At 37.0% G+C, this 23,177-nt stretch overlaps 1 protein-coding gene across 6 annotated transcripts in view; it reads left to right on the top strand.

Moving 5' to 3' along the window:
* The window catches only part of ITFG1 (integrin alpha FG-GAP repeat containing 1), a 304,948-nt gene that overhangs the window by 84,645 nt on the left and 197,126 nt on the right, over positions 1 to 23,177 (top strand). For all 6 annotated transcript variants that reach the window (XM_031003060.3, XM_055366735.2, XM_055366738.2 and 3 more), the window contains 2 exons: positions 678 to 742; positions 10,735 to 10,816. In XM_031003060.3, coding sequence (XP_030858920.1) covers positions 678 to 742; positions 10,735 to 10,816 — 147 coding nt within the window. The remainder of the gene's footprint in view (positions 1 to 677; positions 743 to 10,734; positions 10,817 to 23,177) is intronic.

Here is a 23,177-nt window from a genome sequence, read left to right as displayed (position 1 = left end):
CACTAAGTAAAATTGCCATGATACAAACATAATAAATGCTGCTACTAGAATAGATTTGTTTGTAGTAATAGGCCTTTACAATAATAGGATGTTTCATTTGACTGTGAACCTATTTTTTTCAAAGAAATTTTATTAAAATTATTGTACTTTTCATTAAAACAACCATTCGTTAGCTGGAATTTATGAAGACAATTCTATTACTGAAAATTTGAAACATAATTTATTCATTTAACATGAGTGCAAAAACTTTTGGGTGATGAAATACTGTTATTTAAAATAATGCTGAAAACTATGATACATAGGTAAGTGTTCCTTGCTTTCAGGGTGAGAAAGCAAATGTGATTGCGATCAGAATATCTGTTTTAAAAAATATAGTACACTTTGGAATAAAAAAGATTAAAAGCCACATGATTTAAAAAAAGTGCGACACATAACTATTCTTGGAAATAAGGAATATTCTTGAAGGACTAATACCAAATATCCTCGTTAAATACATTTTCTTTAATGCAGGGTCATCTGCTTTTTTTTTAATGGGATGAAACTTGTTAAAATATAATTTAAAATATGTTTAAGTAGAATTGTATTAATTCTTTTAATGTATTGCATTTTTTTCTGTTTTTAAATGTACACATCAGTAAGACTACAAAACTTTACGTTTTTATTATTTTTCCTTCTAGATTTATTCCTGACGACATTGAATGCCACCACTAGTACCTTCCAGTTTGAAATATGGGAAAATTTGGTAAGAAATCTTTTCCTTGAAGCATTTTAAAATGATGGCTTTCAGTAAAAGCACACAATTTTAGAAAATAAAATGAAAATAATCACTTGATTGATTTCAACAATAAATAGAAAACTTTAAGAGCCTTTGTTTGCATTGCTGCATTCAAACTACTGAATATTTCTGAAGGAAGTGATTCATTCAGCATCAGTTACTCTGCAGGTTTTTAGGCATGACTGCCAATTAAACCAATCAGGCTGCCCTAATGTGCATGTTAACAGGACCCCTGCTGTGCTGTCAGCTGTTGAGAGAGTTACTGTCATTTAATTTGTCAGCATGATGGTTTATGAAAAAAACTATTTTAATAAGACCAATTTTTCCCCTTTGCCTTTAGGCTTATATAAAGAAATAACACAACAAACACCAAACTTACTGCCAGGTTGACTAGGATTAAGAAATCTTTCCCAATAGGGTTTTTTTTTTTTAATTGTAAGTAGAAGATTCCCAAAATGATGTCATGATTTTGTTTTAGTTTTAGCTTGATATGAGTTATATGATGGATTAATTAATGAAGAATAAACAACCTGAAATTTTAAAGTTAAATTTCAGGCTACATAGTAGAAGACAGGATCTGAGACCAGACCAAACTGGCCATCACAGTGACATTCGTGAAGTATTGGCCAAGTATCGAACCCCACTTTCCACACACAGAAAATGGGCGTAAGAGCCTCTGCTTCACAGGATCTTTATGAAGATCAAATGAAACAGTTTGTGTAACATGCCTGACACGCAGTAGGCATTTATCGAATTTTAATTTTAGGTCTGTTGATTTCCCATCTGCAACTCCTGATTGTATTTTATTCAATCCAAATTAAACCCATAACTTTTATAAATTTTATTAAAATGCTGATAAAAAATAAGCAGATTTTTGAAATGTAAAGCACAAACTTATGGAAGGAGACTCAGACTCATTGTCAGCCATCCCTCATAATATGGTAAGTGATGCTGGTCATGACTCAGATCTCTTCATGGAAGGAAACTATGATGGGGGGTTGCTTTGTTTAGATGAAATCAGAGCTTCTGACTACTTCTAAGCTCAGCAATTTGATTCTTTTTTTTGTTGTTTTTTTAAATGGGGCAAGGGGAAGTAAGACATCCAAATCAAAAAAGACTTATTTAATGTATTACTTTTTTTAAAAATGCAGTTATATTTGTTTTTCTGATAATAGAAATATGGTTGCTATATTTTTATGACTGCCATACATTAAGTCCCCACTGCTGGGGGAAGTTTGTTTGCAGGTGGCCTTTCATTGCTACCACAAGTGAATCTTCTAGTATTAGAAAATGAGAGGTGTATTTGATTAACTTGTATCTGAGGGTCGGGAGAAGCCTCATTATAAATAATTAGAATATCTATAGAACATAATGAAACACCCTTAAGTATCTGAGGTTCTTTCAGTCTAGGCTGATTTAAACTTAATGGAATGAAGCAACTCAATAGGAGAAGATTCTTGATGAATAAAATAGATTTTGACTGGGTCTTTTGTTATTGTTTTCTTTAAAGAAAACAAATAAATTCACTGTTAGAAAATGGGGACTAAGGGTTTTTCTTCTTATAAAGGGCTGGATCAGTAAGTAACTTTTAAAGAAAAAAGTATTTTTAAACTCTTGTTAAAGATGGTAAGGCAGATTTTCTTCGAGAGTGCTCCTACAGTGGGGTTTTGCAGTAGGGGGAAGAGATTGGACTCACCTCCAAATACAAGGAAAATCAGGATGTTATAACCAATGAGCAGGATGGGGGTCAGTGGAAGGGAAATTACTTGGGCAGGGTAGTGGTTGGGATAAGTTAAGCAGAGTTCTCGGAGGAGCCTAACCAAAGTTTGGTCAAGGAGATAATCTTTCTCAGTTTCCACAGTAACAATAGTTAATCATTAGTAGATTCAGAATTAACTAGGATAGATAAAGTTTGGTTTTCATAAAATGAATGATCATTTTCAATTAGAGATTGGACAGAGACTTTGCAGTCACATACTAATTTGCCAAAAAAATCTCAAAACCTATAAAACCACATTAGCCAGTAGAAGAACGAAAGCTCAACAAATCTTCTTACGTATCAGTTGCATGTACAGCCCCATGGTAGTGCTCTGGCAGATACAGAAGTGAATAGGGCTTGTAGGCTAGGAGCTGGGATGTGAGTGTGGATGACCCTGGCTGGTATGATGAGATATACATTATGCTACAGGAATTCAAAGAGCAGTTGCTTCTATCTGATTCCAGAATTATCAGTGAAGGCCTCAAGAAAGATGTGGTATTTAGGCCAGGTGTGGTGGCTCACACCTGTAATCCCATCACTTTGGGAGGCTGAGGCGGCCAGATCATCTGAGGTCAGGAGTTCAAGACCAGCCTTGCCAACATGGTGAAACCCCGTCTCTACTAAAAATACAAAATTAGCTTGGTATAGTGGTGCACACCTGTAGTCCCAGTTACTCTGAGGCTGAGGCAAGAGAATCACTTGATCCCGGGAGGTGGAGGTTGCAGTGAGCCGAGATTGCACCACTGCACTCCAGCCTGGGCAACAAGAGTAAAACTTCATCTCAAAAGGAAAAAAAAAGAAAAAAAAAAGATGTAGTATTCAACATGGCTAGTATGAATTAAAGGATTTTAGTGATTTGGAAGTGAGAAAGAAAGAGGAAAAGGCAGGCAAGAAATTGCACAGGAGACACAAAACACATCCAGATGGTATAAAGTAGCTGATTTAGGCCAGAACATAAAAGAGATATTGAAATGTAAGACTAGAAAAATTGGTTTATACAAGATCAGCAAGAGCTTTGATCTCTAAACTAAGTAATATGATCTCTTAAAAATCTAGTGAGAAGCTATTGTTTTAGGACTGAGAGTGAGATGAACTGAGCCTTCATTATTGCAATTAAATTGGCCACTGTATATCAGATAGGTTAGCATGCAACATCTGGACGTAGGGAGATTAAAGTTTATAGTAAATTTAGGAGGAATTTATAATAACCTGGGAAAGAGATGAATGATTAAAGAAGGAAATGTTGGAAATAGACAAAAAGGGTTAGATATGAGAATATGGGATGACCATTAACACAGTGCTTACTTGTGTTTTCTTCTGGTGAGCAATAAGAGAAATAGAGGCCAGGCACAGTAGCTCACACCTGTAATCCCAGTACTTTGGGAGGCTGAGGCAGGCAGATCATTGGAGTTTGGGAGTTTAAGACCAGGCTGGCCAGCTGGTGAAACCCCATCTCTACTAAAAACACAAAAATTAGCTAGGTGTGGTGGCACATGCCTGTAGTCCCAGCTACTTGGGAGGCTGAGGCAGAAGAATCGCTTGAACCCGGGAGGCAGAGGTTGCAGTGAGATCATGCCACTGCACTCCAGCCTGGGAAACAGAGCAAGACTCCATCTCAAAAAATATATATATAAAAAGAGAAATAGAAAAGACAAAAGAAGTAACTAATTTTGGGCAGGAAAAAAATTATTTTAGAATAGAGATATGTCTCCCAACTACTCAGGAGGCTGAGGCAGGAGGATTGCTTGAGCCCAAGAGTTTGAGGCTGCAGTGAGCTATGATTGCACCACTGCACTCCAGCCTGAGCGACAGAGCAAGACCTCATCTCTATATTAAAAATTTTTTTAAAAAAGCAAAAAACAGAGACATGTCAAGGAAGTGGTTAGAAATGTAGGAACAGAACTCAAGGAAGAAAGTAGGTAAGTGTCGTGGAGGAAGAGTGAAGAATGGCAAAACCAGAGACCATCCTGGCTAACACGGTGAAACCCCTCTCTACTAAAAATACAAAAAATTAGCCGGGTGCAGTGGCGAGCGCCTGTAGTCCCAGCTACTGGGGGGCTGAGGTAGGAGAATGGCGTGAACCCGGGAGGTGGAGCTTGCAGTGAGCCAAGATCGCACCACTGTACTCCGGCCTGGGTGAAAGAGCGAGACTCCGTCTCAGGAAAAAAAAAAAAAAAAAAAGAGTGGCAAAACCAGATCCTTGGACACCCTTTATGTCAGAATTTTTCAGCCTTGGCACGTCACCATTTTGAGCCAGATAATTCTTTCTGTGAAGAACTGTCTTGTTCATTGTCGATTGTTTAGCAGTGTCCCTGACCTCTTCTCACTAGTTCATAGTAACCACCTCCCAGTTGTGACAATCAAAAATGTCTGCAGACATTGCCAGATGTTCTCAGGGGACTAAAATTGCCTCAGTTGAGAACCACTGCTTTACATAAATAAAGATAGGGGCATGCAGTCGTCATTACATACTGCTTCATGGTCAGTTTTTACCTTTATAAATATGGCAGTTTTAACATTAAATATTAAACATGAAAGCCAAAGCATTGGTAGTCATCCATGAAAGGCTACTTGCTACCACATGACACATTTGGTTGGAATTCAAGTAGAAAATAGCAGAAAGTCTTCTTGTCAACAGGTGTGGGTTAACTGCTTCAGTGGTTTTGGTAGTTGTGGTAGCAGTAGTAACAGCATTACTACTAGTGTTACTACTACTATTACTAACATTAAATGCATGCTGTGTGCTAGCCACTATACTGAGCATTTTATATGGATTATCTCCTTAATCCTCACAAAATCCTTGTAAAAATACATTTTTTAATAAGTCAAGGAATGCTTAAAGAAGGACTAACTTATTCCTGCCTCATGGCTAGCAAACAGTGGAGCTGAGAGTTGAGCTAGGAAATCTGTTTCTAAACCTTCTACCCTTAAGTCATTGAAATTAGTACACAATAATTCCAGAAACCAACTCAGAAAAGAAAAGGTAAAGAGATGACTGCAACAGAAGCCCCTAGTGAGTTCGTTGAATTCTGGATTGCAGGGAAACAGTGCAGATCGGTAAGAACATGCTGCAGTCAAAGGATCCAAAATTGCAGCTAACTAGGAATAATTTCTAGTGTTGCATAGCACTGCAGTTGACAGGATGACTGCGATTAACAGTAATATATAGTTTCAAATACCTGGAATTGACACAGGATTTTTTCAGTGCCACGTTGCCAGCTAGAGACCTCCACCGCTGGTGGGGCCTCTGCTCAAGTTTCACTTACAACCACTGGGCTGGCTCTGCCCTCTCGACCCGGCAGGCTGTGTTTGGCTCGCACTACCAGTCCTAATCTCACACCCACTGTGGGCAAGCCAGGCACTGCATGATGAGGGGTGTATAAGCAAGCAAGTGCAGGGCAGCTGCCCCAGGAGCCAACTCCATGCAAGGCTGAGGCTCAACCAGGCATACTACAAGCAGCTTCTGACTTAGGTGCCAGCGTTTGGACAACGGGAGCATAGTGGCATTTAAAAACTTGGAGACACCAGCAACTGCAGGGCCCTAAAGGGGGTGTTACAGTGGACAACCAGAGATTGAGCAAGGTGGAGAAGAGTTTTATTTAGCAACAGAATAGCTCTCAGTGGACAGGGGACCGGAAGTGGGCAGCCCCTACCCAAAAGCAGGGAATCCCCATGTGTGGCTGGGTCTGGGGTTTTTATGGGCTCAGAATGGGGGAGTGCATGTGGATTGGTCCATGGCGGCCTGGGAAAAGCACCATTTTATTGTCTAAGAGGCATCAAGGAAGTTCTCACTCTGGTTGGGGACTTTACCCGGAACTGGCTGCTTGGTTTCAGGCTTTAGTTTTTCTTTGGTTTGAAGGTCGGGTTTCACCGGGGACCCATCCCTATTTGCCTAGGAATTTGTCTGCCTCCTGCCGCTATTAGAAGGAGGATATTGAGGCCAGGCACAGTAGCTAACGCCTGTCATCCCAGCACTTTGGAAGGCCAAGGCGGGCGGATCACAAGGTCAGGAGATTAAGACCATCCTGGTTAACACGGTGAAACCCCATCTGTACTAAAAACACAAAAAAAGTTAGCCGGGAGTGGTGGCAGGTGTGTGTAGTCCCAGCTACTCGGGAGGCTGAAGCAGGAGAATGGCATGAACCCAGGAAGCGGAGTTGCAGTGAGCCAAGATCGCGCCACTGCCCTCCAGCCTGCGCAACACAGCGAGACTCCATCTCAAAAAAAAAAAAAAAAAAAAAGGAGGATATTGAATATTCTGAATAGTAAAAAATGATAAATGTTTGAGATGATCGATATGCTAAAAACCCTGATCCAATCACTATACAAGTATCACAACATCACTGTGTGCCCCATGAGTATGTATAATTATTATTTATCAGTTTTTTAAAAATAGTACAGTATAAAAAAAAGTAGTATTGTTTGTTTCATAACAAAATTACTCTCATACTAAAGAACATAAATATACAAATAGGTGGAGATTCCAATCCAAAAGTAAAAGAGAGAGTCAGACCATGGAGTAAATGAGTACCAAATGGCATCCTGTGAAAAAAGCACTTTCAGATCATAAGCACAGGACTGCCATTATGACAGCACCATATAGGTGCCTGATACATTGCATTTTGCAGAACACTGTTGTCTTTCATTCCATTTGACCTCTCCAGAACCCTGCAAGTAGACAGTATGTTTAATCCCTTCTAACAACTGAAGAACTGAAGCCTAGAACGATGAGTGGCTGTCCCAAAGTGACATAACTTTTCAAGGAAAAAGGACTGGAACCCACCTCACCTTACTCCAATTCTAGTGTTCTTTGCACCAGACTGTTCTCCCAGAATATGTTCAAAATGAAAAACAGTATTGATCATGTTTCTCCTGCCTCATTAATAGCTACCGAGCAGCTTCATCTTTGAAAATGAGCGTAGTTATGCTGCACTTTAAAATGTATTATCTATTGAGATAAAATATATTGATGATGCAGTTTATTAAATCATTTCATTACATATTAAATATGTAAGCTGAATGGAAATGAAGTTATATATGTTTATACTGCTAAGCAAAGTAAAGAACAAGCGATGATAATAATGGAAAAGTTGTCTAATAAAGTGTTGTCTTTTCCCCCAACTCTGTCACATGTCTAATGTGTTCTCCTTACTCTCACTATGGCCAGAATGTATTCTTTTCCTCCAGCAATTGAAAGTGGGCATTGCTCTTCTATTGATGCTCAGTGTGAAAGTGGCATCTTAGAAGACATGGAAGGCTGTTACTTCAATATTTCTTGATAGAGATAAATCATGAGGTTATATCTATATATTTCTAGATATATTTACCAAAATTCATAGACCTTCAGTGGGGTAATTTGTTCACTTCAGTTAGTATATTGAGTTGATATTCAGCTTTATCTCATAGAAGGCTGATATATTTTAAGAGAGATTTTTCCATTCATTCATGAAACATTCTATCCACTCTACACAATGCTGAATGCTGTGATCTTTTTTTTTTTTTTTTTTTTTTGAGATGGAGTCTTGCTCTGTCACCCAGGCTGGAGTACAGTGACTCAGTCTTGGCTCACTTGCTCGCTCCACCTCCCAGGTTCACGTGATTCTCCTGCCTCAGCCTCCCTAGTAGCTGGGATTACAGGTGTGCACTACCATACCCAGCTAATTTTTTTTTGTATTTTTAGTAGAGATGGGGTTTCATCATGTTGGCCAGGCTGGTCTTGATCTCCTAACCTCAAGTGATCTGCGTGCCTCGGCCTTCCAAAGTGCTGGGATTGCAAGTGTGAGCCACCATGCCCGACCAATGCTGTGATCTTTTTTTTTTTTTTTTTTTTTTTATTGAGACGGAGTCTCGCTCTGTCACCCAGGCTGGAGTGCAGTGGTGCAATCTCGGCTTACTGCAAGCTCCGCCTCCTGGGTTCACACCATTCTTCTGCCTCAGCCTCCTGAGTATCTGGGACTACAGGCACCCGCCAACATGCCCGGCTAATTTTTTGTATTTTTAGTAGAGACGGGGTTTCACCGTGTTAGCCAGGATGGTCTTCATCTCCTGACCTGATCTGCCCACCTCGACCTCCCAAAGTGCTGGGATTACAGGCATGAGCCACTGCACCGGGCCAATGCTGTGATCTTTCTAAAATGAAAAAGCACTTGACACTTCAGCTAGGGATTTGGCAACTATGACACGTCTCTAGTGCAGTTTCAGGTTCTAGGTAAGACTGGAGGGAAAGCCTAAGGCTTAATACCCTTACTAAATAAGATGTCTATAGAAAATCATTGAAAAATACATCAGATGCTTTAATAATGGGAGGGGAAACATGTTTCTGCACAGGGACAATGAAGTGTTAAAGTGGTTGGAACATTGCTTGTCACATGAAAAATCTTATTTCCTTACTCATGGTCCTCAAGCATTTGGGTTTTGTGCTTTTGTTATAACATTTCTCTGTAAAGATCAGCAGTGATTTCTTAAGAAACCAACTTGCAGATTGTGATAATATGAAATACAAATTTGGCGTTAGTCCCCATTTCCTAACATAGAACTTCTGAAAGACCTAGAATCTCCAAAGGGATGTCTGTTTGTATGCTAATGAGTTGATTGGTGGATGGCAACCCCAAAATAACTTCAGAATGTGACTGGTCACCAGAATGACCAAGACATGATTAGAGGATTGGGACTTTTAGCCCTTCCCCACAACCTCCAGGAATGGGGGGAGAGTCTGAAGGTTAAAGTAATCACCAATGGCCAGCGGTTTAACCAATCATGCCTACATAATGAAACCATCATAAAAACCTAAAAGAACTAGGTTCTGAGAGCTTCCTGATAGCTGAACAGGCGGAAGTTCCTGGAGGTTGGAGTGCCCAGAGAGGGCATGGAAGCTCTGTGACCCTTCCGTACCTCACCCTACTCATCTCTTCATCTGTATCCTTTGTAATATCCTCTATAATAACTCAGTAAATATGTTTCCCAGAGTTCTGTGAGCCACTCCAGCTGTGAATCCAAAGAGGGGGTGGTGTGAGTCCCAACTTGAAGCTGGTCAGGCAGAAATACTGGAGGTCCAAACTTTGGACTGGTGTCTGGGGTAATTTGAGGGACTGAGCCCTCAACCTGTGGAATTAGAGGACAGCCAGGTGGTATCCACTGCAGAAATGATTGTTTGTTTATGGTGGGGAGAAGTCCCCCACATTTAGTCACAGAACTCTTATGTCTGTTGATTCTTGTGAGAGAGCATAAGGGAGAAAACCAGTGCTCGTTTTTTCACTCAGACAGATCTACAGTATCCTTAGAGGAGCAAAGAAGGAAAAACTCATTTTAAAGTGTACAGATATCCTGTATACAGTATGTAGGAATCAGAGTCAGTATCTCAAACAGAAAATAGAGAGGTCAGTGATAAGAAGAACTCTGTACAAACCTGAGAGCTCAGAATTTCAAATTCATTGTTTTGATTTCTTTTTCTTATGTAATAATTAAAATTAAGAAGGGAAAGGCAATAATTTAAAGAAATGCATATTATTTTTGGTAATCAGATGTGTGCTGTTTTTGTTTGGAAAGAGTGAGTAAAACAAAGGATCGCTGATAAGCTCTCCTTTTCTATTTAGCTTAGGCACCTCTGCTTCTCAGTCAGCACATGGCTGCTGTTGCAATCCTTTGCTTCTCTTCTCATTGATATGTAGACTTGAGTTGATGGATTGGCCCTTTAAGGATCAATGAAATTCTCCTCTCATTTCAATATCTTTTCTTAATTGTTCCCAACAGAATCTTCTTCCCTTAAAATCTGCAAAACATGTCTTTGTACTTATACTAATTATGTGTTACCGTCAGAAATCCTATTTTTCTGACTTATATTCTATCTCCCAACTGGACTGTAAGCTCTTTGAGGATAGGAACTAGTTTTATAATTCTTTATATTTCCAAAGCCTTCCACAGTACTTGAAATTATTACTCTCTGAAATTATGGTGATGATTTGGTAAAAGATACTAGAATTGACAGCAAGGAAAGCATACCAGATTCATATTTTCTTCCTCAACTCACAGGAGTTTCCTTTGCTTCAAAATAAAAGTGAAACAGGAGATTGGAATAATTTTTGTGCAATACAACAAAATACTGAAGTTATTTATTTCCCCAGTTCAGTTAGAATGCTTTGTTTTACACTTAACAAATGAGTGGATTAAGATGGTCTAATTCAAAGTTTTCTTCATTTAACAGGATGGAAACTTCTCTGTCAGTACTATATTGGAAAAACCTCAAAATATGATGGTGGTTGGACAGTCATCATTTGCAGACTTTGGTAAGATTTGGTAAAAAAAAAAAAAAAAGGCTTTTGCCTTTCCAATTCTCTCCTTCTTTCTATTTATGTTAATTCCCCATAGCAGGAAATAACTCCAGGGTCTTCAGAGCTATTATAGCTTCAAAAGATGCCTATTCCATAATAGTATTGTACATGACATGTCAATTCCTTAATGAAATAAGGAGAAATTTATGATGTGTTTAAAAAATAGTTTGATACTGTTTGCAGAAATAATACGCAAAACAAGAAAATCTACTGAGACTTTTTCTAGAGAATACCAGGTATTAATTACCATAAATTCTTCACGTATATACAACATATGGAACAAATAGAAGTGAAGGAGTTAATCTGACCTCTTAAAACCAATACTAAAAGCCATTTTTATTTACAACTTAATTTTAAAGCAGAGTAATGTCTATTATGAATTACCCAAAAGAGGACATATGAATTTCTGTTTTCCGTAAGATTCTGCACAATCAAGTTCACATTGGTCAGGAACTTCCAAAGCATATGTGGCTCTTTTTATCATTTGTCAGAGTAATTGTATGAGATGGGAAAGTGGTCTGCCCCACCTAAAAGCTGTTCAGTGCTTGTTCCCATCCCGCTGATCCTTCATTATGCCAATAAACCACCGTAGGCTTTCCTCAAAATGTAGATGAGACATCACCATGTTCAGATACCTCAGCTTCTTCATATATAAAATGGGAATGACAGTAATATCCACCTCTAAAGGCTATTATGAATAGCACAATGTAAATGAAGCACAGTGACAGGCTTATAGCAAGAGCACAAGAAGTTAGAGTTTGAGCTGGGTACAGTGGCTCTTGCCTATAGCCCGAGCTACTTGGTAGGACTGTTTGAGCTCAGGAGTTCAAGTCCATCCTGGGCAACATAGTGGAACCTCATCTCAAATTGTAGTTTGAGTCTATTCATTGGACTTACATGTTTTTTGTTCTTGTTGCCTCTGCTGCTCTGTATGCAGCTGACTAAACCAAGTCACTGTTCAGTGTCATATGGATGTATCCCAACACAGCTAAACCAGGAGGTTTGATAATGTCATATCATGGAAATTTTAACATGAATCTCTATGTTGTCCTGTATTTTAGTTATATTGAATATTATGTTAATTTTAAGTAAATTTCTGTTGCCTTTACAGTTTTTAGTGCCAGTAGTCAAGTGATAGAACACATGACGTTATTTTTTGGAATTTGCTGGCTAATTTGATTAGCTAGATTAATAACAGCTCTATCTGCAAGTCTCTCTTTAGGAAAAAAGTGTATATGTACTATATAATTTTCAGGGAGTACAGAGATCTCTCTGACCCCCTTAAACCCTGGTTAAAAACTCCAAATTAAAGTTATGTCTTTTATGATCGTGTGTTTTATATCATAAAATGCCTTACTTTTAACAAAATTATTAGTAGCTTTACTTTGAGGATTTTTTACAATTTTGCTAAACATAAACGTTTGCATGTTAGTGTTTTTAAGATGTGCAGATTATAAGACACAGTCAAATTAAGAAACAAATCTATTGCTCTGTGTTTTTAATAGCTTTGGGTAGTTCATCAGTAAACTTTTTTAATAGTACACTTTTAATAAATATCACACATTGGCTTTTTAAAAGTTCATGTATTTTTAGTTGAATATTGGCAAAAAAGACTGCTGGGTCCAAAAATATGAATATTAACACATCAAAAAGATGCATTTTTCCTGTGAAAAGTGTACATTTGAATATGTTTGTGAATTGCATCCAGCCCTCCATCTTCCTTTCCACCTACTTCCTTTGAACCAAACAAGGGAAGTGACTGACAGCCAGGAAGTCAGCATGATTCAAGAAATTTACCATTCATTTGATAAAGAGTGCACATGCTTAAATAAGTGATGTAAGTGACAAGAAGTCTGTACCAAAGAGAAGTGTTTAAATGGCTCCCAGCTCACTTGTCTAAAAAAAAAGAGAAGACTAGAAAGGAACAGAGCCAAAGGGTAATAATGGTTTTGTTAATGTAGGAGAATAGATTATCTTATTCCCTGTTTTCCAAATTTTGTTATGTGGCTAGAATAATATGTTAATTTAATAGCAAAAAAGTAAATTATAGAGAAGTAGTAGTCAACAATGGCAAGAAATAAACCAAAGTATATACTTACTGCCCAGTAAAAAAAGTTATCATAGAACTTTTGAGTTCATGTAAAATTGATACTATTTTCTGAGTGGCATGAACGACTCATTTAGAAAAGGTCGTGTATGGCTGGGTGTGGTGGTTTGTATCTGTAGTCTCAGCTTCTCGGGGCTGAGGCAGGAGAATTGCTTGAGCACAGGGGGTCAAGGCTGCAGTGAGCTGTGGTCAAGCCACTGCACTCTAGCCTAGGCAACACAAGTGAGACCTCATCTCTAAAAAAAATTTTTTTAAAGAATGAAAGAAGAGGTTGTGTAGTTTCACAGGGTCTTTAACACCAAATAAAATGTAAAAGTTAGACCTCTGAAAAAAATTAAACTTCTATTATGCTTTAAATATTGTGCTGAATACTATGTAAGAAAACTAATTTTAAAGGTAACATCCTTGTCTTTAGGAATTTTACAGGCCTGGTGCAATAATTCACGCCTGTAATGCCAACACTTTGGGAGGCTGAGGCGGGAGGATCACTTGAGCTCAGGAGTTTGAGACCAGCCTGGGCAACATGATGAAACCCCATCTCTACCAAAAATACAGAAAGATTAGCTGGACGTGTTGGCACAAGCCTGTGGTCCAGGCTACTCAGGAGACTGATGTGGGAGGATCACTTGAGCCTGGGAGGCAGACGTTGCAGTGAACAGTGATCGTGCCACTGCACTCCAACCTGGGTGGACAGAGTGAGACCCCCTCTCAAAAAATAAATAAATAAATAAAAAAGAAAGAAAGAAATTTATAGTCCAGTTGGGAAGACAGAATATGAATATGTTAAAAAAAAATACAAGAGTAAAGCAACAAGTAACTGCCACAATATAAGAGAAACCAAACTGCATTTCATTGTTGATTATGAAATTAATGCCATGGAAAAAGTGCTAATAAGTCTTGTGGAAACATAGATTATCCTAAGCTGAGAAAGGGTACAAAAGCCTCATGGAAGTGGTGCGATTTTGTACTGGACTTTGGCTAAAAATATGTGGAGACATAAAAATGGTTTGGTTAGTGACTAGTGAATAAACCACTTTGGGTTGAATCGACAGTTTCTGTAAAAATGTAGAAGCATAATAAATGGCCTGGGAGTCCATTGGATTACCAAATGAATAACAGATGAACAAATGTTGATTTTATTCTGTAGAAGTGATGGGAAATAGTAGAACAATTTTGAACATCTCTTTGTTAATACCTTTTTTATTAACTTCAGAAAGTAAAGTTGAACAAAATCTTCTGGTCTGGTGGGATATGCATAATGTAATGCTTCTTGAGCATGCAGTAGGAGTTCAGAGGAAGATTATTAGAACCTCTGAAGTGCCTGAGATTTTGATGTTAAAAGAGAGGCAGATTTAAACGCTCTTAAAATGCAGTATTTTCTAAAGGTGGAAACCACTCAGGAGACAGGTCAGGGCATGAGGTGGTGAGAGCCGGAGCTGGACTACATCAGTATGTAGAGGGAATCAGTAAATTTGCTGATTGGTTTGAAACTAGAGAGAGTAAAAAGTAAAAAATTGACTCTGAATTACCTAAAAAAGGGCGCTACTATTCACAAAGATAGGTAAATCAGGAGAGGGAGCTGGATTGGGTACTGAGACGCTTTAAAGTTATCACATTAATCGTGCTGTAAAGACAACAAAGCCATCACATTTAGCAGACCTAAGATGAGGGAAAAAGCCAAGGCAGGTGTGAGAGCCCTTTAAGAGGGAAGAGGTCAAGACTGAGATGAGCCCTCCAAACAAGAAGGTGTAAAATGGAGATTGACAGAGGGCTAAGGAGGGAGAAAAATGGGTGCTAAAAGGTGGTCAGAAACCATCGGCAGATACTAAAATATAATACAAAAGAAGACCAAGAAAAGACCTTTAGATTTTCATTTTAGCAGGGTATTAGTGGCCCAAAAGTTATCATTTGCAGAATTCTTAGAGCAGTCCCTGAGTCATAGAAACTACCCAATAAATACTTGCTGCTACTGGTAAGTGTCAGATGAGGTTCTGGGCCCTGGTCTCATATTTGGAACATCTGCAACCCATAAATATCTCTCATAGCTAAGAAATAATCAAGGAAGGTGTATCTTCTGGAAGACATGTTTTCTGTCTTGCCCTACTATATCTTCCTTTTAAACTGTATTTTAATCTTGAGTCTCTTTCTACGTAGGCTCTGAATATCAAATCTAGAATTCCTATACGGTGTTATCTCTTATTAAATTATATAGGACAAAAAGTCAATAGAAATTAGACAGAGAAAATGGGTATCAATTTTGTATGTAATACTAGGTGTAGTGGAAATCAATAAAAGCTATAAAACTGAAGGGAAAACAGAAACCTTATACAGAATGTCAGCATTTTTTACAGATTGAATTATTGTAAATGTCATATAAATTTATTTATAAGTTATACGGATCTCATGCTAACTGCTGTGTATCACATCTTCAGAAGGAGATCACACTTTCTTCTTCAAGTAAAGGGAGAATACTGGGCATGATGAATTGGGCCTTGGAATTTTCAGTCAGATCTAAATAATCCTATAAAAAATAAAGGAACTAATGAAAATGGAAAACTGTCATTCGTGAAAGTTATAAACATACTAGAAAATCTTGAACAACTTAAAGATAGTGTCATTGATGGTTAACCCCAAATATGATTCAATGAGTACACCCAGTACCTAGCACAGTAATCAATGACATTTAGTAAAGTAAAGGAGAAAGGCAGGGACACCCCACATTAAAGTTGTTTTGTGAAGCCTTATAATATTTGGTTAAGATTCAGATGTTAATTCTAAATTAACCATCGTGGAGCTGATTTCAAAGCATTTATAGCAATTATGCTTCCTTTGTTTTATGGCTAGGTGTATTCAGTAACCATCTGACAAATTAAAATTGTTTCTTGTTCATGTTTGATCTGGAAAGTAAATCAGATGCGCCGTGTGTGGAAATGTAAATTTTACATTTAGTCTGAATGCTAATTGGTAATTGAATGTTCATATTCTCTCTCACAAAAGAATTTTAAAAATCAAATGCCTTCAAATAAACAGGTGATGATTATATTATAAAAGAAGCTAGAAAGCAGAAAGTTCTGGGTGCTATGCTTTCTGTACTTGGTCTTATTATGTAAATCATTTAAGATTGGCTTTTGGTCCACAGTCTTACATTAATGGCACTCTTGTTTGTTTGTTTGTATCTTATAGTTGAAAATTGGCTGCTGTTTTGTTAAGTAGCCCTTTTCATTAAAAAGGGACATTGAACACTAGTCAAAAAATCAATAAAACAGAGAAGTGTTTGAAGTTGCAGATATTCTCTCTTAAATGTACTACTGTACCATATCACTGTCATTGCCAGTCAGAAATTATCCAGTAAATACAAATATAGAGTACATTAATATGTATAATATGGGCAAATTAGATGTAAGTGCTGCATTATAATACTTTGATATTCTTTGAATTGTATGGTACATACATAGGATTCAGTCAAATAGTTCAGTCTGTTTATTCTTTAAAATTGTGGAGCAATTCGTTTTCCTTCCATTTAGTTGCCTTTCTGTTTTATAATGAAATATTTTTATTGTGTACAAGGCGTTGGTTAATGAATTCAAAAAATAGTTTTAGAGTTCCTACTATTTGGACTGGCTGTGTATTATATGCTTGGCATATAGCCAAGTGTCAAGCATACAAAAACCCTGTTCTCATGAAGTTTAAATTCTATTGAGGGAAGAAAGACAAAAACAATTAAATTAATAAGGAATTATTAGAAAGTTGTAAGAGCTCTGAGGGAATTAAACAAAGGGCTATAATAGGAAATGAGAAGGGCTATTTTAAGTAGCTCGTTGGAGGTTACATCTGATCTGAGACTTGAGTGAAGTTGTAGAAGGTTTTTGGGGAAAGTGCTCCATGCAGATGGAACACATAAGTGAAGATTCTAAGGCAAAAGTAAGCTTGATGTTCAAGGAACAAAAAGAAGGCTGGCACTTGGCCAGGTCTTGTAGTGCTTTGTGGACAAAGGTAACAAGGAGTTTGGATTTTATTCTAAATGTAACTGGAAACTTCAAGGAGACTAGTTAAGAGGCAAAAGCTATGGGGACTTGGACCAGGGAAACCACCAGGAAATGGATAGAAGTAGTCTTATTTAGCACATATTGGAGACAAAGTTGACAAGAAATGCTGATGGATTAGATGTTGAGGGGAAGAGAAAAAGAAGACTGATTTCTAGATTTTTGGTTTGAACAACTCAGCGCCATTTGATGAGGTAGGAAAGGAGTAGGAAGAGGAACTCTGGAGTTCTGTTAATTGATAGTTCTGTTTGGGACATGTTAAGTTTGAGATGTCTGTTAGAAGACAAAATGAAATACAAATGGGAGATAAAAGCTCTGGAGAGACACAGAGTTGGATATTAACATGTCCTTGTTTAACTGCCATTTAGAAGACAGATAATGGATAAATGAAGGAGCGCATGTCCAAAGCATCCTGCCTTTGTTTCTAACATTATAAATGCACCTTTGCTCCAGTCACATTGCCTCCTTGGTGTTCTGCAAATTGTCCCTCCTGAGGCCTTTGCCCTTGCTTATCCTTCTGCATGATATTCCTCATGACTCACCCCCATACCACCTTCTGGTTTTGCCACATCACCCTCTCCTGGAGGCCTTCCCTGACCACTCTATTTAAAACTGTAAACCCTACCCCCAGCACTTCTGCCCTGCTTTCCTGCTTTATTTTTCTCCATTGCAGACTATTGCTGACATGGTATTCATTCTACTCATGTGCCCTCACCAGAACTCCATTGGTGTATTTTGTCCACCATTATATCTCTCAAGCCTATAGCAGTGCCAGTCACATTATAAATACTAATGAATAATATTAAATGAATTATTTAATTAAATGAAAAATGCTCTATTCAATTGGATATTAACTATTCAGCATTAACATTGAAAATTTTAAAATATTATAAATGGTTTTTAAGAATTAAGTTTAGGAAATATTAAGACCTTCAACTATAATCCTAAACAAGAACTTCTGAGATTCATTCATGATAAAGATTAACATATCATTACTTTTGCTTATTTTGATTAAAGTTAAGTGATTAAAAATTGTTCTGAATCTAAAATGCATGGGTGCTGATTTCAGTAGGAGACATCCTGGATCCTTATAAATTGTTAATTCTTAGTCTTCCTATTTACATTTTCTAATTCATGAATTCTGACCAGTAGATAACAACATACATTATCTACAGTATTTACTGTTATTTAGCATTTAGATAGACAACTGTATTTGTACAGCTTCTTAATATCCTTTTGTTTGTTTATAGTGCTAATTCTGTTTCCATGTATTCAAAGTCATCATAATCAGTTAAAACAGTTCTCCCTCTAACCTGCGGGACCTTTGTCTCCCTCAGCCTACTCCGCTCCTATCCCATCAAAAAAGGACAATGCTATTAGAAATTTTTGGTAAAACAAATATTTTATGTGCACTCATTGCCACAAAGCACCCAAAGTGGTGAGGTGTTCTTAGAGTACTCTTCTAATACTTGCAATACTCTTTCAAACAAATAATAAACCCAGGTCATTAGTATTTCCTTTTCATTCCATGTCTGTGATGATTGCAGTGCAATAGTTACCACAGCAAAAGTGATTAGTTCCTGAGTTTCTACCTTGTAGCAAAGACTTCTCTGAGGCATCTATCTTGGTGAGTCATGGATGCCAGATGTGATTCTGATAAATATTTTGAATGCTTTTTGATTGGAAATCATAATTTATATAAAAATTATAAAATGGCTGCTTCATAGTCTTGACTTTATACATATTCAACATCTAAAGCAGACTAGGCTTTCTTTTAAGGTATACAAATATGAGGAAAAACTAGGACTCTATATCCCTGGAGCCATTTTGTACAGTTTTGCATATAATAAATTCATGCCTTTCTAGGTAAGAGTGTTTTTTTCCTAAATATACCTCTGACATATTGTATTCTCAAGACTGTACTGTGCATTGCATTTAATTTTTTTTTTTTTTTTTGAGACGGATTCTTGCTCTGTCACCTAAGCTGGAGTGCGGTGGCATGATCTCAGCTCACTGAAAGCTCCGCCTCCCAGGTTCACGCCATTCTTCTGCCTCAGCCTCCTGGGTCGCTGGGACTACAGGTGCCCGCCACCACGCCCGGCTAATTGTTTTGTATTTTTAGTAGAAACGGGGTTTCACCATGTTAGCCAGGTTGGTCTCGATCTCCTGACCTCACGATCCGCCCACCTCAGCCTCCCAAAGTGGTGGGATTACAGGCGTAAGCCACTGCGCCCAGCCGCATTTAATTTTTTTAATGATGAATGGTATTATGAATGTATACTCAGCCTTTTCAATATTAAATTTAGCATACTTAAAAATGCTATGGGATAATATTGTATTTTACATTATTATATTGCTATTTTGTAATTTAATAGATGGTATGTTTAATACTTTCTAATATAACCCACAAATTAATTGGAATATTTGTCACTCTAAGCCTACCCTAGTTAATATAATTGATCTATGATAAATGGAGCACCCCATGAAACTGTTCTGTTAACTATGCATAGCTCTTTCTTTTTTTTTTTATTGCAACAGTACTATGAAAGTGATTATTGCAGATAACTTGGCTGTTGTTAGACCTTACAGATATATATAGCTAGGAAGGACCAAAAGATGGTGAGATTTATTTCTCTATGGCACATTACACCTGAGAGAAATTCCCTGCCATGAGTCAGAGTGGCATAGAAGCTCATTATGAAGAGCCTAATGCCACTCCTAGGCAGAAAATATCCTGCCCTATCTTCAAACATGTCTGACTTCCATTTCAACCCCATATTTTCCCCTCCATAACTCCACATTTTCACTCTGTGTAAATGCCCCATTCATTGATAAGTCATAGTTGTGCTTCTTGGATGTAGGCATGTACACAGCTTTTCTGTGCTTAACCTTAACCCAATGAAGAGCTGAATAATGAATTGATGGGTTGAATGAATGGTGGGTGATGGATGGATAGTGACTGAATGGATGAAAGTGCCCTTTACTACTTATCACTTTTTCACAGCAATCCATTCCCTCCGACTCTCTCACAAAGCAATCCTATTTTCCTGTTCGGTTCCCTAGTAGCAAGACAGTTCCCTTTTAGTCCTTGTTACACACAGACAAGTGGACATTCTCTGTATTTAACTTGCCCCTGCCTATCATCACATCACCCTCTGTAACTAATATATGTTGAATTTAATCAAGAGAAAGCTTTCAAGTTTTTGTTAATCAGTGACATTGAAAGGATTTACAAGTTTTGTATATTGCAAATGTCTCTTTGCTTCTTTTTCATAATGCTCAAAAATAGTTATTTTTGGCAGAAACTATTTTATAGAAAATATTTTACATTTATCTCAAGTAATCTTTCCAAACCTTTCTGAGGTGAACAATATTATTTAGCCACATTATAGAATGTGGTAATAGGGGTTCAGAGAAGTTAAGAAACTTGACCAAGGGCACATAGCTAGGGAGGGAGTGGCAGAGCTGGGACATGATCTTTGGCTCTGTCTCACAAGCTGTATCCTTACCTTAAACACTATACACTCCTTCTTCATCTGCATTAGTTTAAATTTTAAAATATGTTATCATCTTCAATAATGGTCACCAACAGTGACCTACTAGTATATGCTGTTTGCTTTTAGAACCATGTGTTTTGATAGTGAATCTTCTCCATCTGCTCCCTGTGGTTTTCACATATTATTTTTAGAATTTTTATACTCTTTGACCACTCTCCCAAGTCATCCATCTCAAAAATATGATTATGTATATCTATAATTCTAGAATATATAATGTTTATGGATTCCAGAAAAAAATAAACCCAAGCAATAGTGATTTTGATATAAAATTTATTAAAAATTGATTTCTGTTGGAATAAAACAAGCTTTCAGAATATAAATTTTTTGTAGGTTTTTGTAAATTTTTAGTTAACATGTAATAATTATACATATTTGTGGGATACAATGTGATGTTTCAATACATGTATACATTGTGTAATGTTCAAATCAGTAATTAGCAAATCTATCACCTCAAGCATCGTTTCTTTGTGGTGAGAACATTAAAAATAATCTCTTTTAGCTATTATGAAATACACAATACATCACAGTTACCTATAGTCACCCTACTGTGCAGTAGAACACCAGAAAGTATTCTGCCAGTCTTAACTGTAACTTTGTGCCCTTTGACCAAGCTCTCTCCATATCCTCTCCCCAGCCTCTGATAATCACTATTCTCTCTACTTCTATGAGATCTACTTATTTTAGATTCCACATATGAGTGAATTCATATGGTATTTATTTTCTGGGTCTGGCTTATTTCACTTGACATAATGACCTCCAGGTTCATCCATGTTGTCGTAAATGACAGGACTACATTCATTGTATATAGATACCACATTTTTTTTTATCCATTCATACATTTGATGGACTCGGGTTGTTTCCTTATCTTGGCTACTGTGAATAGTGCTGTAATAAACATAGGGATATAGATATCTCTTGAAATACTGATTTCATTTCCTTTAGCTATATACCCAGTAGTAGGATTGCTGAATCATATGATAGTTCTATTCGTAATTTTTTTTTAGGAAACTCCATACTGTTTTACATAATGGCTGTACTAATTTACATTCCCACCAACAATATGTCAGGGTTCCCTGTTCTCCACTTCTTCACCAACACTTGCTATCGTTTTTCATAATAGCCACTCTAACTAGAGTGAGGTGATATCTCGTTGTGATTTTGATTTGCATTTTCTGATGATTCATGATGTTGAGCATTTTTTCATATACTTATTGGCCATTTCTGTGTTGTCTTTTGAGAAATGTCCATTCAGGTCTTTTGCCCATTTTTAATCCAAATTTTTTTTGGTATTGAATTCTTTGGGTTCCTTATTAATTCTTATATTACCACTGTCAGATGTATAGATTGCAAATATCTTTTTCCATTTTTTAGGTTGTCTCATCACTCTTACTTGTTTCCTTTGATGTGCAGAAGCTTTTTAGTTAGCTGTAATCTCATTTGTCTACTTTTGTTTTTGTTTCCTGTGCTTTTGAGGTCTTATCTAAAAAAATCCTTGACGAGACCAATGTCATGAAGTATTTCCCCATGTATTTTTTTAGTAGTTTCAGAGTTCTGAGTCTTACCTTTAAGGCTTTAACCTATTTTGAATTGATTTTTTTAATATGATGAGAAATGGGGGTTGACTTTCATTCTTCTGCATGTAGAAATCCACTTTTCCCAACACCATTTATTGAAGAGACTGTCCTTTCCCCAGTGTGTGTTCTTGCTACCTTTGTCAAAGATCAGCTGGCTGTAGACGCATGGATTTATATCTGTATTCATATTCTGTTCTATTGGTCTATGTTTCTGTTTTTATGACAGTATCATGCTGTATTGATTACCATAGCTTTGTAGTATGTTTTAAAGTGAGGTATTATGGTGCCCCCCAGCTTTGTTCTTTTTGCTTAAGATTGCTTTGGCTATTCAAAGTCTGTTGCGGTTCCACACAAACTTCAGGATTTTTTTCCCTACTATTGTCAAGAATGTCATTGGTATTTTGATAGGGATTGCAGTGAATCTGTAGATTGCTTTGGGTAGTGTGGTCATTTTAACCATATTCTTTGGTTATATTTATGAATTCTTGCAATTCATGAACACAGGGTATCTTTTCATTATTTGTATCTGATTCAATTTCTTTCATCAATTTTCTAGTTTTGTTATAAAGATCTTTCATCTCCTTAGGTTTAACCTCAGTATCTTATTTTTTTTGGAACTATTGTAAGTGGGATTTTTTTCTTGATTTCTTTTTCAGATAGTTCATTATTATGTATAGAAATGCTACTGATTTTTGCATGTTGATTTGTATCCTGCACCTTTACTGAATTCATTTATTAATTCTAAAAGGTTTTTTTTTTATAGAGTCTAGGGTTATATAAGATAATGTCATCTGCAAACAAGAACAGTTTGACTGCCTCCTTTCCAATTTGAATATCTTTTAATATCTTTCACATAATTGCTCTGGCTAAGATTTCCAATTTTTTTTTAATAGAAGTGGTGAAACTGGGCATCCTTGTCTTCTTCCATATCTTAGGGGAAAAGCTTTCTTTCAACTTTTTCCTTTTCAATTGATGTTAGCTGTAGGTTTGTCATATATGGTTTTTATTGTGTTGAGGTACATACCTGCTGTACCT

This window comes from Gorilla gorilla, chromosome 18 (assembly GCF_029281585.2).
Source record: "Gorilla gorilla gorilla isolate KB3781 chromosome 18, NHGRI_mGorGor1-v2.1_pri, whole genome shotgun sequence".
In the NCBI taxonomy this organism is placed as follows: domain Eukaryota; kingdom Metazoa; phylum Chordata; class Mammalia; order Primates; family Hominidae; genus Gorilla; species Gorilla gorilla.
Note: the sequence above shows the minus strand (reverse complement) of the source record. Positions and strands in the feature narration are given on the sequence as shown.